General features: G+C 36.1%; 2 protein-coding genes across 2 annotated transcripts; both read left to right on the forward strand.

Moving 5' to 3' along the window:
• Positions 1-1,537: 1,537 nt before the first annotated feature.
• On the forward strand, positions 1,538-5,546 carry LOC122600966 (dual specificity protein kinase zak2-like). Its single transcript, XM_043773744.1, has 5 exons — positions 1,538-2,549; positions 2,644-3,603; positions 3,701-3,826; positions 4,303-4,403; positions 4,521-5,546. Exons 1-5 carry the CDS (start codon positions 1,641-1,643, stop codon positions 4,879-4,881), a joined length of 2,457 nt encoding a protein of 818 aa, XP_043629679.1. The 5' UTR covers positions 1,538-1,640; the 3' UTR covers positions 4,882-5,546.
• Positions 5,547-12,039: 6,493 nt separating this feature from the next.
• On the forward strand, positions 12,040-14,588 carry LOC122601655 (probable receptor-like protein kinase At2g39360). Its single transcript, XM_043774397.1, has 5 exons — positions 12,040-12,434; positions 12,535-12,772; positions 12,876-13,832; positions 14,289-14,414; positions 14,541-14,588. Exons 1-5 carry the CDS (start codon positions 12,040-12,042, stop codon positions 14,586-14,588), a joined length of 1,764 nt encoding a protein of 587 aa, XP_043630332.1.
• Positions 14,589-17,024: the final 2,436 nt, after the last annotated feature.

Consider the following 17,024-nt stretch of genomic DNA (forward strand, 5'->3'; position numbering starts at 1 on the left):
ATATATATTTTGAACGACAAATTTGGATCACTGACGGACCATTGGAGTATCATCGTGCGACCAAGGTACCACCCGATCATATCCCCACTAGGCAATAATGCCAATATACCAATTCATGACTCATTAAATATGAGAAAACTCCCATGTGAGATTGGAACCCATAACCTTATAGTCTTTAGGCCTTATATCACCACCAAAATATCACTAGACTATTAAGCCATGAACAAATATATGATCATATAGGTCTTATTTCATAAAATATCTTTTAGAATGGAAGTAAAATTTAGTCATCAAATTCATTCTCTATGTCATTTTATTTTCGTGCCATATATATTTATGAGGAATTGATGTTAGTATCATGTCTTTTTGATTATTTTACCATATTTGTGCAATTGATACTTGTACAATATGTAATAATACTTATATCAAGTGAGGCATTTCTCACCCCAAGAATGCCTTAGAAAAGGACGCTCTACACTGCCTTCAGGACATTATTTATTAAAAAATTTTTTGGACGCCTTTTTAACATAGTCTCCCCACTTTACAGACAACACGCTCTCCCCATTATACTTTTTCTCTTTTATGCTGCTCCTATTTAACGCCTCCAAAGATGCCTGACTTTCTCTCCAATATCAAACTCCATTCGCCTTCGTCTTCTTGAGGCGTTTTGAGATGTTCTCTATCCCATTTTATTTTCTCAATCTTCTTCCGTGCCCCCTAGCTCTCGTTGTTCAACTTTACACCAGTAAAGATATTCGATATTTCCTTCCATACAACATTTCATAAAGCGAAATCTGAATACTAGGAGTCTAGGACCATAGCTGTTGTTGTAGGAGACTTCTGTCAATGGCAAATATAAATCACACCTACCTCTAAAATCTATTATGGAAGACCGTGAAGTATTTTTGAGAGTTTTAATGGTTCGCTCGCTCTAATCATCGTTTTGGGTATGGTATGCAGTGCTCAAGGTTGGTTTAGTGCCCACCTCTATTTAAAATGATTGAGATTGGAACTTCATGTCTCTAATTGGACGAAACAAGGCACTTTTACTCAATCCGTCGACAATCACCCAAATTGTATCGAACTAATTTGGAGGCGTTTTAGGTTGCTCTTACTCCATTGAGGGATTTCATGGCGGGCCACCAGCCCTCCAGTACATTTTTGTTTTACTGAGATGCAACAAGTTGTCATGTATAAGTTGCCACATCTAACAAGAATACGAACTGAACACACATATAATAGCAATGTTTGAAGTTAGATACAAAGGTGAATACATATGACATATTTCAGGCTACGATTAGATACATTTATAAACATTCACAAACTAATCTAATGTGTATCCAGTGAGATTGGCTGAAAAAGTTGAGCATCAATTACTTGCTAATATTCTATTCATAGTAGCTTATAAGTTACTGATTAGTATGATTGTACAAAACTAACATATATATGTGATAATATTTCCTAATCTTTGTGAGTGTAGGACCAAAAGGTGTTGGCCATGCACAAGCTGCAGATCCAGTTCTATCCTGGTCCCAAAGAACTAAAACTTCCATACAAAGTTAGGTTCAAGCCATGTATCGAGTTGCTTGTAGTGATTTCATTTCTTATTCTATGGTTTCATTTCCTTTATAGGTTTAACAATGTCTTACTTGGATGATCATAAACACCTCAAAATTGAATTAAAAGTTATACAGGAGGCCACAGACTGTTTCCGTAATAGCCCAATCGGAATTGGTGGGTTTGGAGTTGTGTACAAAGCTGAACTCTTTCTGCGGGAGGGACCAACAGTGGTTGCCATCAAACGCTTAGATCGTAAAAATGGACAGGGAGATGTGGAATTTTGGAAGGAAATCACAATGCTTTCTGAGTTGCAACATGAAAATTTGGCCACTCTCTTACAGTTTTGCAGTGAGGATAAAGAGAGAATCCTTGTATACAAGTATGCATCTCTTGGGAGTCTTGATAAATATCTAAGTGATACTAGGCTCACTTGGACCCAACGTCTCAAGATATGTATTGGGGCTGCAAAGGGAATTGCCTATCTTCATGATCCGAGGAAGACGCAACACAGGGTTCTTCATCGAGATATCAAAAGCTCAAATATCCTTTTGGATGATAAATGGACTGCAATAGTATCTGATTTTGGCCTATCAAAAATTGGTCCCGCTAATCAACCACGTTCATATGTCGTGTCTAATGCTGTAGGTACACCGGGATATTGTGATCCAGTGTATTTTGAGACAGGTATCCTATCAAAAGAGTGTGATGTGTACTCTTTCGGGGTGGTGTTGTTTGAAGTATTATGTGGCAGATTATGCTGCGTATATGATAAGAATCAGATCAAAAGCATTTTGGTGCAGCAGTGGAGAAAATGTTATGTTGAAAATAGATTGGGCGACATTATCTTTCCTGATCTGAAGGAACAAATTGGCCAGGAGTCTTTGTTGACGTTTTCAGCCATCGCATATCAATGTTTAGATAGAGATCACACAAAAAGACCAAATATGGTAGAGATACAGAATAAACTTGGGATTGCACTTCTTCAACAAGTAAGTTATATATAATTATTAATCAAGATTACAGAGTGAGATCTAATTTTTCGGAGTTGATTAGTTGACAATTAACATGAAATATATTTTGCAGGATACTTCTCAACATCAAGCCATTGTGGCCAAGACACCGATGTCCTACAGATTCATGGAAGAGTTTCAGCACCTCAAAATCTGTTTGGAAGAGGTAAAATGGGCCACCAATAACTTTAATGACAAGAATGTTATTGGTTTTGGTGGGTTTGGGAAAGTATACAAAGGAGCACTCAATCTAGCTGCAGTTGGAAACCGAATAGTCGCTATTAAGAGATTAGATCGTAGATACGGGCAAGGGGAAGCTGAGTTTTGGAAAGACGTCATGATGCTTTCCAGATACAAACATGAAAATCTTCTCTCTCTTATAAAAGTTTGCAACGAACATGAAGAGTCGATCTTAGTATATGAGTATGCATCTCTTATGAGCCTCGATTGCCATCTTAACAGCACTCATCTCACATGGATCCAACGCGTGATGCTATGTCTTGGGGTTGCGTGTGCGTTGAACTATCTTCATGGTCCTTCAGAGAAACAAGTAGGAGTTGTGCATCAAGACATTAAAAGCTCAAAAATACTTTTGATAGATAGATTGAATGTTAAACTTTCTGGTTTTGGAATGTCAAAAGTTGTCACGGGTAACGAACTACAAAATCATCCCATCTCTGATGATATTGTTGGTACTCCTGGGTATTGTGATCCGGCATATTTTGAGACAGGCATCCTATCAAAAGCGTCTGATGTGTACTCATTTGGCGTGGTGTTGTTTGAAGTGCTGTGTGGGAAAATTTGCTACGAATATATTAATGGGCAAATGAAAATTTTAGTTCCTACATGGAGAAAAAGCTATGAAGAGCAGAGATTAGATGATATTATATTTTCTGATCTAAAGGGACAAATGTACTCGGGTTCTTTAGATACGTTTTCATCCATTGCTTATCAATGCGTGAGGAAAGATCCACAAGAACGACCAACCATCGCCAAGGTCATGAAAGAACTCGAGGTAGCACTTCAACAACAAGTATATCTATATGCTGTTTGTTACAGGTGTAGAAGTCGTTTTCATAACAATTAGTAATTAGTAATAGACTGAAAGAGTCGATACAACAATTTTACAGGAGCATTTTGAAGAAATGATGAGTATAGAAAATCTTGTGGTATCTAGATCTCTGATATCAAGCGCATCCAATAACCAACCTCTCATGCAGTTTCCTGAAGGAGTTCTTGTTGGAGATGGCAATACGGTACACTGTTGTTAATAGAATAATTGTAGTTTAGTTTAGTTATTTTTAGTTTTATGGGCAAACTCCATTAAAAGGTAACATTTATATCTAAATTTTATGAAGAAGCGAACCTATGCAGAGTTCATTCATTTAAAGGATTACATTATCAAAAATCACATATCACACATGGATGTTCATTTGAAACCAATTTGCAAATGATTAAAAGATGGGTGTTCAAATGTTTTGTAATCACATGTTATAATACAAAATAGCACAAGAGCTTGAATGTTTTGACATTTAATTCTTGAACTAATTTTTCATTTTTCTGATACAAGAGTTAAGATTGATTTCTTAGCTAATATTAAAGTTAAGAACCATTTAAATACAAAAGATTAATTAATGTTTAACTGATAAACTATGTTTCTATGCACGGCATAAGGATTACTTTGTATTCCCTGTTTTTTAGTTAACTGGTCATCAATATGTTCACTTGACAGTGGCTTTCAAAGCATAAGAATGGAAAAGTTTGTGAAATAATATCTGCATTATTATGCATCTCTGGGGACTCACTCATACCTGATAGCACCGAAAATTCAAGGTTAGTTAATATAACTCTTAATAAATATCTTCACAAATTGCTTCTTAATTACAAACTTTATATAAATCAATGAAATGTGATATGTTATATGTATCTGTGTGACTATGATATATGTAGGTTCGCAAATGTCTTGAGGGGAGGTATACAAAATGGTTTCAAAGTGAAGGCAAGAACTCAATTCTTGTCGCCAAAGGTCACATACGCCGTAAGTCTTGTCTTTAATCATAATGCTGCGGATCTTGGGACACGACATATACCCTTTAAGTTCAAAATGGATACAGAGAGTCATTATTCAAATCTATGTATTACACATGCAAGAGAAGATGGATGGCAAATGATAGAACTATGCCAATTTACAAGCGACAAAAGAGAAAATGATATTGGGTTTGAGTTCTTGCCACTCTTCACAATCACTTCCTCAAGCATTGAGTATGTTGTTGAAGGAATTGAATTTCGGCCCGTTGAGTATGTAAGTTGACAAAATAGATGTATTTGCACATATACATTCATTTCAGTCTTGTTGACAAAATAAATGAATTTCGGCCGGTTGAGTATGGATCAGTATATCTACCCTTTAAATTTAAATTCGATGTAGAGACGCATTATTCCAATTCAGGCAGAGCATACGTGAGAGAAGATGGATGGTTAATGATAGAACTATGTCAATTTACAAGTTGCAGAAAAGAACATGATTTCGGAATTGAGTTCTTACCACTGTTCCTAAACAAAACTTCCTCAAGGGTCGAGTATTTTCTTGAAGGGTTGAATTTCTACCCGTTGAGTATGTAAATTGACCAACAACAACAACAGGACCTAGTCCCTACGCGGGGTATGAGGGAGGTAAGTTGTAGACAGTCTTACCTCTACACAAAGGTAGAGAGACTGCTTCCATAGGGACCTCCGGCTACAAAGGATTGCAAGACGAAAAATGAGAAATGTTTAGAAAATCATATCTGTCTGCCGAGAATCTGAAAAGAAGAAATACCTGTCTGCTGTGTCCGGCTACTATGCGGGTCGAACAAGTATCAATTATGCGTCCTACCGATCTCTTAGAAACATGTAAATTGACCAAATATATACTATTTACTTGTATGCATTTATTTCACTTTTCTTAATACCAAGTTGTTAGGTTGACTTAAGTAAGGAGAAAATAGTCAACATTTTTATTTGGTGGATTAAATTGTTATATAAAAATGGTGGATCACCTACCACCATCAAAAATCAATATAAAATACAATACAAAGGCGACTTAACATAATGTACTTAATAGCCAACACATCAAGTTTACTACGGTATAAAAACCAGTTCTAACATGCAGTTATTCGACACAATTGTCCTAATATTATAACCCTCATTTATATTACATAACTTTCTGTATGTTTCTTACCCGCGTTGACTCAAGCTCTCCAGTTAGATCTCTTCAGAATTTAGTGATCAATCTAATACAAAACCATTATCTCTGGCCTGCTGCACGATCTCCTTGTTGGTTGTTGCACTTGCACACGTGAAAGGGTTTTACTGTATATCTAAACTTTGTTATTATAAGTGCGCATTTTCAGGTACTTTTTGCTCATGTTTTATTCACATATAAGTTGTCATGTATAAGTTGTCACATCCAACAAAAATATGAACTTAACCGCGTATAATAGCAATATCTGAAAGTTGGGTATACACGATATAGCAATATATAAAGGTGTGTACATATACAATGGCAGATCTTCCTGGCCCGGGCTGTGGATCCACTCGGCTCACTAAGTGTAATTTATATACCAAAAGAGTGTAATTCTTTGCTAAATTGTGTTATGGGTCTTAGCAAATTAGGCTACATGTAATATGGGTGACGTAGACGGAATAAAGATAAACAATTGCAACTGTTGATTTTACGAATACCCAGAAACAATTCTTCTAAAATTCGTTGATTCTAAAAAGAATACCGAAATTTAGGGTTTTTCACACAAACACGCTCATGTGTAAGAGGAAAAAAATGAATTTTTGATTCAACATAAACTGATCACTTTCCCATGTTCTGATACATATAAATAGTGCTGCAAATTTCGAATGGGCCTCAAAACATAAGTGCGCCGAAAGTTATAACAAAAAGAAAATCTAAAAACCCGAAAAAACATATAAAATGGTCCAAAACTCATAGAAAAATGCCGTTTTGGGGCTCGAAGGTCAACCAAACCGCTGGTGGTTTGCAACTTGATGCGTCTCGTTTCTGCGGTCGTTTTGACTGGTCATACGCCCAAAACGGAGCCCTCTAGCAAAAGTTATGCCCATTTTTGTGGAGGCCTCTTTTGTCTTGATTTTCTAAAAACAAAAAGGCCTGATTTTCAATAGTTGGGCTTGAGCCTACATCAATGGGTCAATATGTGTCCTGAATCTGCCACTGTATATATGACATATTTCAGGGTATAACTAGATACAATATTAAGCATTAATCACAAACTATTCGAATGTGCATCAGTTAATAAATTTTGATGGAGATAGTAGTTTGAAGTTGTTGTGCATCAATTATACTTGCTACAATTCTATCCATATATAGTTACTACTTCAAATGATTGTACAGAACTAACATATGATAATAATAATAATGTTTGTGGGTGTAGGACAAAAAGGTGTTCGCCTTTCACAACCAGATCTAGTATTATCCTGGACCAAAAAGATTAAATTTTTCTTTGTTAGGGTTGCAATAAGGCTTGAATACTTTCATACAAAATTACAAAAATATAAAGTTAGGGGTCAGGCTGTCTATTGAGTTGCTTGTAGTGCTTTCATTTCTTATTTTGTGGTTTTATTTCTATTATAGATATAACAATGTCTTCTTACCTGGATGATCATAAACACCTCAAAATTGAACTAAAAGTTATACAGGAGGCCACAGACTATTTCCGTGATAAGCCCATCGGAATTGGTGGGTTTGGGGATGTGTACAAAGGTGAACTCTTACTCAAGGAGGGACCAACAATGGATGCCATTAAACGCTTAGATCGTAAACACGGACAGGGGGATGCGGAGTTTTGGAAGGAAATCATTATGCTTTCTGAGTTACAACATGAGAATTTGGCCACTCTCTTACATTTTTGCAGTGAGGATAAAGAGAGAATCCTTGTATACAAGTATGCATCAAATGGGAGTCTTGATCACCATCTAGGTGACCCTAAGCTCACTTGGACTCAACGCCTCAAGATATGTATTGAGGCTGCAAGTGGAATTGCCTATCTTCATGATCCAAGGAAGACGCAACACAGAATTCTTCATCGAGATATCAAAAGCTCAAATATCCTTCTGGATGATAAATGGGCCGCAATAGTTTCTGATTTTGGTCTATCAAAAGTTGGTCCCGCTAACCAACCACGTTCATATCTTGTGTCTAATGTTGTAGGTACACCAGGATATTGTGATCCAGAATATTTTGAGACAGGTATCCTTTCAAAAGAGTGTGATGTGTACTCTTTTGGAGTGGTGTTGTTCGAAGTATTGTGCGGCAGATTATGCTGCGTATATGATAACAATCAGCTCAAAAGAATTTTGGTGAATTGGTGGAGAAAATGTTACATTGAAAATAGACTAGGCGATATTATTTTTCCTGATCTGATGGAACAAATCGGTCAGGAATCTTTGTTGACATTTCAGCCATTGCATATCAATGTTTAGATAGAGATCACAAAAAGAGACCAAATATGGTAGAGATCCTGAAAAAACTTGTGATTGCACTTCATCACCAAGTAAGTTCTATATCATGTCGATCAATATTACAGAGTCTGATCTAATTTCTAAACAATAGAAGTTGAGTAGTACAATTGACACGAAATATATTTTGTAGGATACTTCTCAACATCAAGCCATTGTGGCCAAGACACCCATGTCCTCCAAATTCATAGAAGAGTTTAATTACCTTAAAATCAGTTTGAATGAGCTAAATAGTGCCACCGACTACTTTTCAAAACTTCATATGATTTGGGGTGGTGGTTTTGGAAAAGTATACAAAGGAAAACTCAATCTAGCAGTGGGAAAAGAAAAAGTCACCATTAAGAGATTTGATCGTGAATTCGGGCAAGGGGAAGCTGAGTTTTGGAAAGAGGTCATAATGCTTTCCAGATACAAACATGAAAATATTGTCTCTCTCTTAAAAGTTTGCCACGAACATGGTGAGTTCATCATAGTATTTGAGTTTGCATCTCTTGGGAGCCTCGATCGCAATCTAGGTAACCCTCACCTCACATGGATCAAAAGAGTGATGATATGTCTCGGGGTTGCTCGCGCGCTGAACTACCTTCACGGTCCTTCAGAGACACAAGCAGGAGTTGTACACCAACATATTAATAGCTTAAACATACTTTTAAAAGATATATGGAATGTTAAACTTTCTGGTTTTGAAATGTCAAAAGTTGTCACGGGTAAAGAACTACAAAATCATCCCAACTCTGATGATATTGTTGGTACTCCTGGGTATTGTGATCCGGCATATTTTGAGACAGGCATCCTATCAAAAGCGTCTGATGTGTACTCATTTGGCGTGGTGTTGTTTGAAGTGATGTGTGGGAGAATTTGCTACGAATATATTAATGGGCAAATGAAAATTTTAGTGCCTACATGGAGAAAAAGCTATGAAGAGCAAAGATTAGAAGATATTATATTTCCTGCTCTACTGAGACATATGTACTCAGGTTCTTTAGATAGGTTTTCATCCATTGCTTATCAATGCGTGAGGAAAGATCCTCAACAACGACCAACCATGGCCGAGGTCATGAAAGAACTCGAGATAGCACTTCAACAACAAGTAAGCATTTCTATATGTTGAATTACAGTCTCTCATCTTAAACAATTAGTAATAGACTGAAAGAGTTGCACAACAATTTTACAGGAGCATTTTGAAGAAATTATGCGGATACCTCTCAAGCAATTTCCTGAAGGAATTCTTGTAAAAGATGGCAATACGGTAAACACTGTTGTTAATAGTATGATCATTGTATAGTAGTTTACTTTATTCATTTATTTCATTTATTGCCATAGCCCATACGGATGGATTTGTTTGAAACCAATTTACATTTTATCAAAAGATGGATGTTCAAAATGGTTTGTAATACAAACAAGCACAAAAGTATGCATATTTTGACATATATATATGATTATTGAATCTAAGGTTATTATTTTTTATTTTATTTATTTTTCCCCCCCGTGATCTAAGGGCTAAGATTGATTTCTTAACTAATTTTTAAAAGTTAAGAACCATTCAAATACAAAAGATTAACTGATGCTATTCCGTGCACGGCATGCGTATTACTTTGTATCCCTTGTTTCGTAGTGAACTGATCATCAATATGCTCACTTGACAGTGGCTTTCAAAGCATAAGAATGGAAAAGTTAGTGAAACATTATCTGCATTATCATGCATCTCTGGTGACTCACTTATACCTGACAGCACGGAAATTTCAAGGTTAGTTAATATAACTCTTAATAAATATCTTAACAAATTGCTTCTTAATGACAAACTTTATATAAATCAATGAAATGTGATATGATATATATAGGTTTGCAAATGTCTTGAGGGGAGGTATGCACAATAATGGTTTTAAAGTGAAGGCAAGAACTCAATTCTTGTCGCCAAAGGTCACATACACCGTAAGCCTTGTCTTTAATCATAATGCTGCAGATCCTGGGACACATATACCCTTTAAATTTAGAATGGATACAGAGAGTCATTATTCAAATCCATGTATTACACATGCAAGAAAAGATGGATGGCAAATGATAGAACTGTACCAATTTACAAGCTACAAAAGAGAAAATGATTTTGGGTTTGAGTTCTTGCCACTCTTCAAAATCACTTCCTCAAACATTGAGTATGTTCTTGAAGGAATTGAATTTCGGCCTGTTGAGTATGTAAATTGATAAAATAAATGTATTTGCACATATACATTCATTTCAATCTTGTTGATCCAATTGACAGGCGCTTGAAAAGGGTTATGAAGAAGCCTGCTTGGCTACTCATTTTAGGAATAGTAGTCCGAATATACTGCATCAAGGATTATAATAATGTTTTTGTTTTTCTCCATTGTTATAGGCTAGCTTGCATATTCATATTCTTGTAATTTGCATTGAATGATATTAGAAAAAATTACCCCAGGTCTTCTCTCTTGAATCTCTTGAGTTTGGCCTGCTCTAAAGGCCTACCAGTTAATCAACATGTTACTATAATGTTTTTTAGTGTATGAAAAACTTGTCCATATTACTTAAATTTATAAGTTGTAAACTTCTAGTGGTTATTTGGTAGGCCGGAACGTTTTGGGGTAAATGATCGAAATTATTCGAATTCAACATGGATTCTGATGCAGCAAGAAAAAAGGATAAACTAATTGATCATGATTCTAAAAATACCCGGAAATAATTCTTCTAAAATTCATTGATTCAAGAGAATACCGAAAATTAGGGGTTTTCACACACTAAACACACTTGTGAATAGAGATAAAAATTATATTTTCATATCATCATCAAAACTGATTACTAAGAAGACTTACATCCCATTATATAGGCAAAAGTAATTAATATCATAAACTCTTCACCTACTAATTATTCAAAACACCCAAAAATATTTATGAGCAAAACCCCATATAATTCTTAAACTTGACCGTCAACATTCTCCCCTTCTTGAAAAAAAAACTCGCCCTCGAGTTTTCCTTCGGATCAAACCACCCGGGTTGAATGGGATGTCAGATCGTTTTTTTGAAATTGGTTTACTGTCATGTTTCTCAATAGTAATAAATGTAGACTTGTCTCCTTTTATCACCTTATTCTTGAAACTCATGGATACGAACTTCTCTGAACGTTGAAAGGCAGATATCACAAATTGAGTTGCTTCAGCCCTTTCAACTTCAAAAAACTTGTGTAATTCAACATTCACATTTTCCATAATTAGCGGCTGAAATATGAATACTTCCATATTCTGAAAATCACCACTCGTAATCACCTCAAGGCCACAAATCACTATATCGCCTCCATCCATTCCACCACCACCTTCGAGTTTTTCACCTGATAACGTCGGATCACCACGGGTAAAAACAAAGTACCAGTCATCATCATCGTATTCATCAAACACGGGTGGATGATCATAAATGATATCGTCATTAGAAAACATCTTGATCAGGATATTTGGCTCTGTTACCAACTGATGCAGCGAGAAAAAAGGATAAACTAATTGATCTTGTTGATTCTAAGTATACCCAGAAACAATTATTTGGATAGATTGTCGAACCTGTTGATTCAAAGGAATGCCAGGAACAACTCTTCTAAAATTCGTTGATTCACAAGAGAATACTGAAAATTAGGAAATTTCACACACGCTTGTGTATAGGGAGGAAAAACAAAACTCATATATTGATCAAAACTTTTGAATAATAAGACTTATATCTCAATTTATAGTAGGAATTATGAGAAAGAAACTGAAAAATTTAATAAACTAAAAGTTATTAAATTTATATGTCTTCTTACCTGGATGATCATAAACACCTCAAAATTGAACTAAAAGTTATACAGGAGGCCACAAACTATTTCCGTAATAAGCCCATCGGAACTGGTGGGTTTGGAGAGGTGTACATTGTACAAAGGTGAACTCTTACTCAAGGAGGGACCAACAATGGTAGCCATTGAACGCTTAGATCGTAAACATGGACACGGGGATGCAGAGTTTTGGAAGGAAATCACAATGCTTTCTGAGTTACAACATAAAAATTTGGCCACTCTCTTACGTTTTTGCAGTGAAGATAAAGAGAGAATCCTTGCATACAAGCATGCATCTCATGGGAGTCTTGATCGCCATCTAGGTGACCCCAAGCTCACTTGGACCCAATGCCTCGAGATATGTATTGGGGCTGCAAGTGGAATTGCCTATCTTCATGATCCAAGGGAGATGCAACACACGGTTCTTCATCGAGATGTCAAAAGCTCAAATATCCTTTTGGATGATAATTGGATCGCAATAGTTTCTGATTTTGGTCTATCAAAAAGTGGTTCCGAGAACCAACCACATTCGTATGTTGTGTCTAATGCTGTAGGTACACCAGGAGTCCTATCCAAAAAAGTGTGATGTGTACTCTTTCGGAGTGGTGTTGTTCGAAGTATTGTGTGGCAGATTATGCTGTGTATATGATAAGAATGATCAGCGCAAAGTTTTGGTGTATCAGTGGAGAAAATGTTACGTTGAAAATAGACTAGGCGATATTATTTTTCCTGATCTAAAGGAACAAATTGGCCAGGAGTCTTTGTTGACATTTTCAGCCATCGCATATCAATGTTTAGATAGAGATCTCAAAAAGAGACCAAAAATGGTAGAGATCATGAAAGAACTTGAGACTGCACTTCATCAACAAGTAAGTTCTATATTATATCAAGCAATATCAGAGTCAGAGATCTAACTTCTTAACAATAGAAGTTGAGTGTTTGATAGTTGACCCGAAATATATATATTTGCAGGATACTTCTCAACATCAAGCCATTGTAGCCAAGACACCGATTTCCTACAAATTCATGGATGAGTTTCATCACCTCACAATCCCTTTAGAAGAGGTAAAGCGTGCCGCCGACAACTTTTCTGAGGAGTTTGCTATCGGGTTTAGTGGGTTTGGACAAGTATACACAGGACTCAATCTATCTGCAGTGGGAAACAGAGAAGTCGCTATTAAGAGATTAGATCCTAGATATGGGCAAGGGGAAGCTGAGTTTTGGAAAGAGGTCATAATGCTTTCCAGATACAAACATGAAAATCTCATTTCTCTTCTAAAAGTTTGCAACGAACATGGTGAGTCGATCTTAGTATTTGAGTATGCATCTCTTAGGAGCCTTGATTACCATCTAGATAGCTCTGATCTCACATGGATCCAACGCATGAAGCTATGTGTTGGGGTAGCTCGTGCAGTGGACTACCTTCATGGTCCTTCAGAGACAAAAGTAGGAGTTGTACACCAAGACATTAAAAGCTCAAGTATACTTTTGAATGATAAATGGATTGTTAAACTTTCTGGCTTTGGAATGTCAAAAGTTGTCACGGGTAACGAACTACAAGTTCATCCCATCTCTGATGATATTGTTGGTACTCCTGGGTATCGTGATCCTGCATATATTGAGACCGGCATCCTATCAAAAGAGTCTGATGTGTACTCTCTTGGAGTGGTGTTGTTTGAAGTGCTATGTGGAAGAAGTTGCTGGGAATATGTTAATGGGCAAATGAAAATCTTAGTGCCTACATGGAGAAAAAGCTATGATGAGCAGAGATTTGATGATATTATATTTCCTGATCTAAAGGGACAAATGTACTCGGGTTCTTTGGATACATTTTCATCCATTGCTTATCAATGCGTGAGGAAAGATCCTCAAGCGCGACCAACCATAGCCAAGGTCATGAAAGAACTCGAGATAGCACTTCAACAACAAGTAAGTATTTCTATATGTAGTGGCGGCTTAAGATTTTTGGGGGCCTTAAAAAATGAGATCTATTTTGAAGGCCTAGCTCATTAGCATACAAAACAAAGAAAGCCAAAAAAAGGTACCTGAAGCCAAAAAAAGACAACTGGCTTTCCTTGTGGTATGTCGTGCCCCCTCCATTCACACCCACACCCTTTTCTTTTGAAGGCAAAGGGTTATTGATTTTTTTATTAGCAGTTGTCATTTAATTTTTTCTGTTTTTATAATAGTATTAGCCTAAATATCCATAATACTAAGTCCACTCTACAAGATATGGAGACCCTAGAAAAGTGGGGTTCAAATTGGCTGCTTACCCCTAGACTGCTATTAGGCCGGTTCTGTCTATATGCCTTTTTACAGTATCTCATGTTACAGTTGTCGATGTAATTTTTTCAAACTGAAAGAGTCGACACAACAATTTTACAGGAGCATTTTGAAGATATGATGAGTATAGAGAAGCTTGTGGTATCTAAATCTCCAATATCAAGCACATCCAATAACCAACCTCTCATGCAATTTCCTGAAGGAGCTCTTGTTGGAGATGGCAATACGGTAAACACTGTAGCTAATATAAGGGATAAGATTGATTTCTTAGCTGATATTAAAGTTAAAAACCATTAAAATACAAAAGATTAATGGATGTTTAACTAATAAACTATGTTTCCGTGCATGGTGTAGGTATTACAGTACTTTGTATTTCACTTGACAGTGGCTTTCGAAGCATAAGAATGGAAAAGTTTGTGAAGGAAGAGGTGAGTTATTTTGAGAACTTTTAAAAAAAAGGACTCAAGAACCATTCTGGACCACACATTTTTTTCTTTTTTCTCTCTTTAATTAAATAATAAAATTCACCCGAATTATTCAAAATGTTCTAACTCACAAACCGTAAATCGTTAGACAAAACAAAAAGCATGGGTAGTCTTAAAAATTCGTCCTCTTTCATTAGAGATCTAATTCGATATACTTTTGACAACTTTTTAATTTTCATTTTCTTTTTGGTAGTTACACATAAATTACACATGTGTAGGTTGAACTTACACATGTGTAGGTTGAACAAAAATTATTATTCGGAACGGGTTTCGCCCTTAAGGATATTCATAAACAAAAGCTAGTGGGGGGGGGGGGGGATAGGTCATAGAAGGTGATAGGTCATAGGGTGATAGGTCATAGAGGGTGATAGGTCATAGGGGGTGACCAGTGAGGGGTGATCTACCTAACGGGCTCCGCCCTTAGCCGCTATTCCTCCGCCATGGACTGACGGGCTCTGTCCTTGGCTACCATGGCTCTGCCATGGATTGACGGGCTCCGCCCTTGACCTTCATTGTTGTGTACATATGTTCATTTACTAATTTACATGTGGAAACAATGATCTTACACATGTGTAGGATGAACCTACACATGTATAGGATGAACGCGATGGGGAAAAAAAACAAAAATTAAAAAGTCGTCAAAATTATATCGAATTGGATCTCTAATGAAAGAGGACGAAATTTTAAGACTACCCATGCTTTTTGTTTCGTCTAACGATTTACGGTTTGTGAAATAGAACATTTTAAATGATTTGGGTGAATTTTCTTATTTAATGAAAGAGAGAGAAAATATAAGAAAATGAGTGGTCCATAATTGTTCTCGCGTTCTTTTTTATTTGTGAGTTCTCAAATAACCCTTCCTCTGTGAAGTAATATCCGCAATATCATGCATCTCTGGAGACTCACTAAGACCTGACAACACAGAAATTTCAAGGTTAATTAGTTAATATATATCCCAATAAATATCTTCAAAATTTTCTTCTTAGTTACGAATTCAATAAAAATCAGTGAAATGTGATATACGTAGGTTCACAAATGTCTTGAAGGGAGTAATGCACAATGGTTTCAAAGTGAATGCATGTCTTGAAGGGAGTAATGCACAATGGTTTCAAAGTGAATGCAAGAACTCGATTCTTGACACCAAAGGTCACATATGCTGTAAACCTTGTCTTTAATCATAATGTTGCGGATCCTGGGGTGCATATACCCTTTAAATTCAAAGTGGGTGCCGAGAGTCACTATTCAAATCTATGTATTTCACTTGCAAGAGAAGATGGATGGCAAATGATAGAACTGTGCCAATTTACGAGCTGCAAAAGAGAATATGATTTTGTGTTTGAGTTCTTGCCACTCTTCACGATCACTTCCTCGAGCATTGACTATGTTCTTGAAGGAATTGAATTTCGGCCGGTTGAGTATATATGTAAGTTGAAAAAGTAAATGTATTTGCACATATACATTCATTTCATTCTTGTTAATGATACGCCCGGCTTAGTGTTGATCCAATTGTCGACAGGTGCCTGAAAAGGGTTGTGAAGAAGTATGCTTGACAAAGTAAATGTATATGCACATTCATTTATGCTAGAAGTTGACATAAAATCAAAGTTAACATTCATGTGAACAATTTTGAGTCTAAACAGTCTGTTAACCAAAACCAACAAGCATGCCATATTTTGACTAAAATCAAACTTATCAAAAATCAATAACTTGTTTATAACCACTATTGTTTAAAATACTAATTGAAATCAAGTTCCACGAATTAGTTGTGCATTCAAAGCATCAAATAAATAAGCAACTTTTCAGAACTAAAATTCAAATCCACACTTCCACGTCTATGAACATGATAGTTGACTCATTTCCCATGCGAAGAACTGATCAATTAGTCATCGACTCGTAAGTCCTTAACCAACACTATCCTTACACACATCACGTAACATCATCATCTAGCACAAAATAAACCTCATATATTTACGAAACATAATAATTCTAAACCAAATCATTATATATACACTGACTTTTCAAGTCTTGGTTATTAAAACCATTTATTGAACCACTTGTACCAAATCCATTAGTATTTTTATCACCAATATTAACTCTGAATTCCCGTTTCAAGTGTCCAGTTTTACCACACTTCTAACAAGTCAATTTAGTCTTATTTAATGGGATCATATTTGTTAATTCCTTGATGTTTACTTTCTATCATAATATCCGATGGACTTTCATGTTCCACCTTATTGATAGAAGACGTATCAGCAACATTGTTGCTAGCAACATTGTTGCTATTTGGCTTGATCTTGCGCTCTGAGGGATTTCTCACTACGCAAATGACTGCCCAACTCAACAAGAGTTAACT

The sequence above is a fragment of the Erigeron canadensis genome, chromosome 5 (assembly GCF_010389155.1).
Source record: "Erigeron canadensis isolate Cc75 chromosome 5, C_canadensis_v1, whole genome shotgun sequence".
Classification (NCBI taxonomy): domain Eukaryota; kingdom Viridiplantae; phylum Streptophyta; class Magnoliopsida; order Asterales; family Asteraceae; genus Erigeron; species Erigeron canadensis.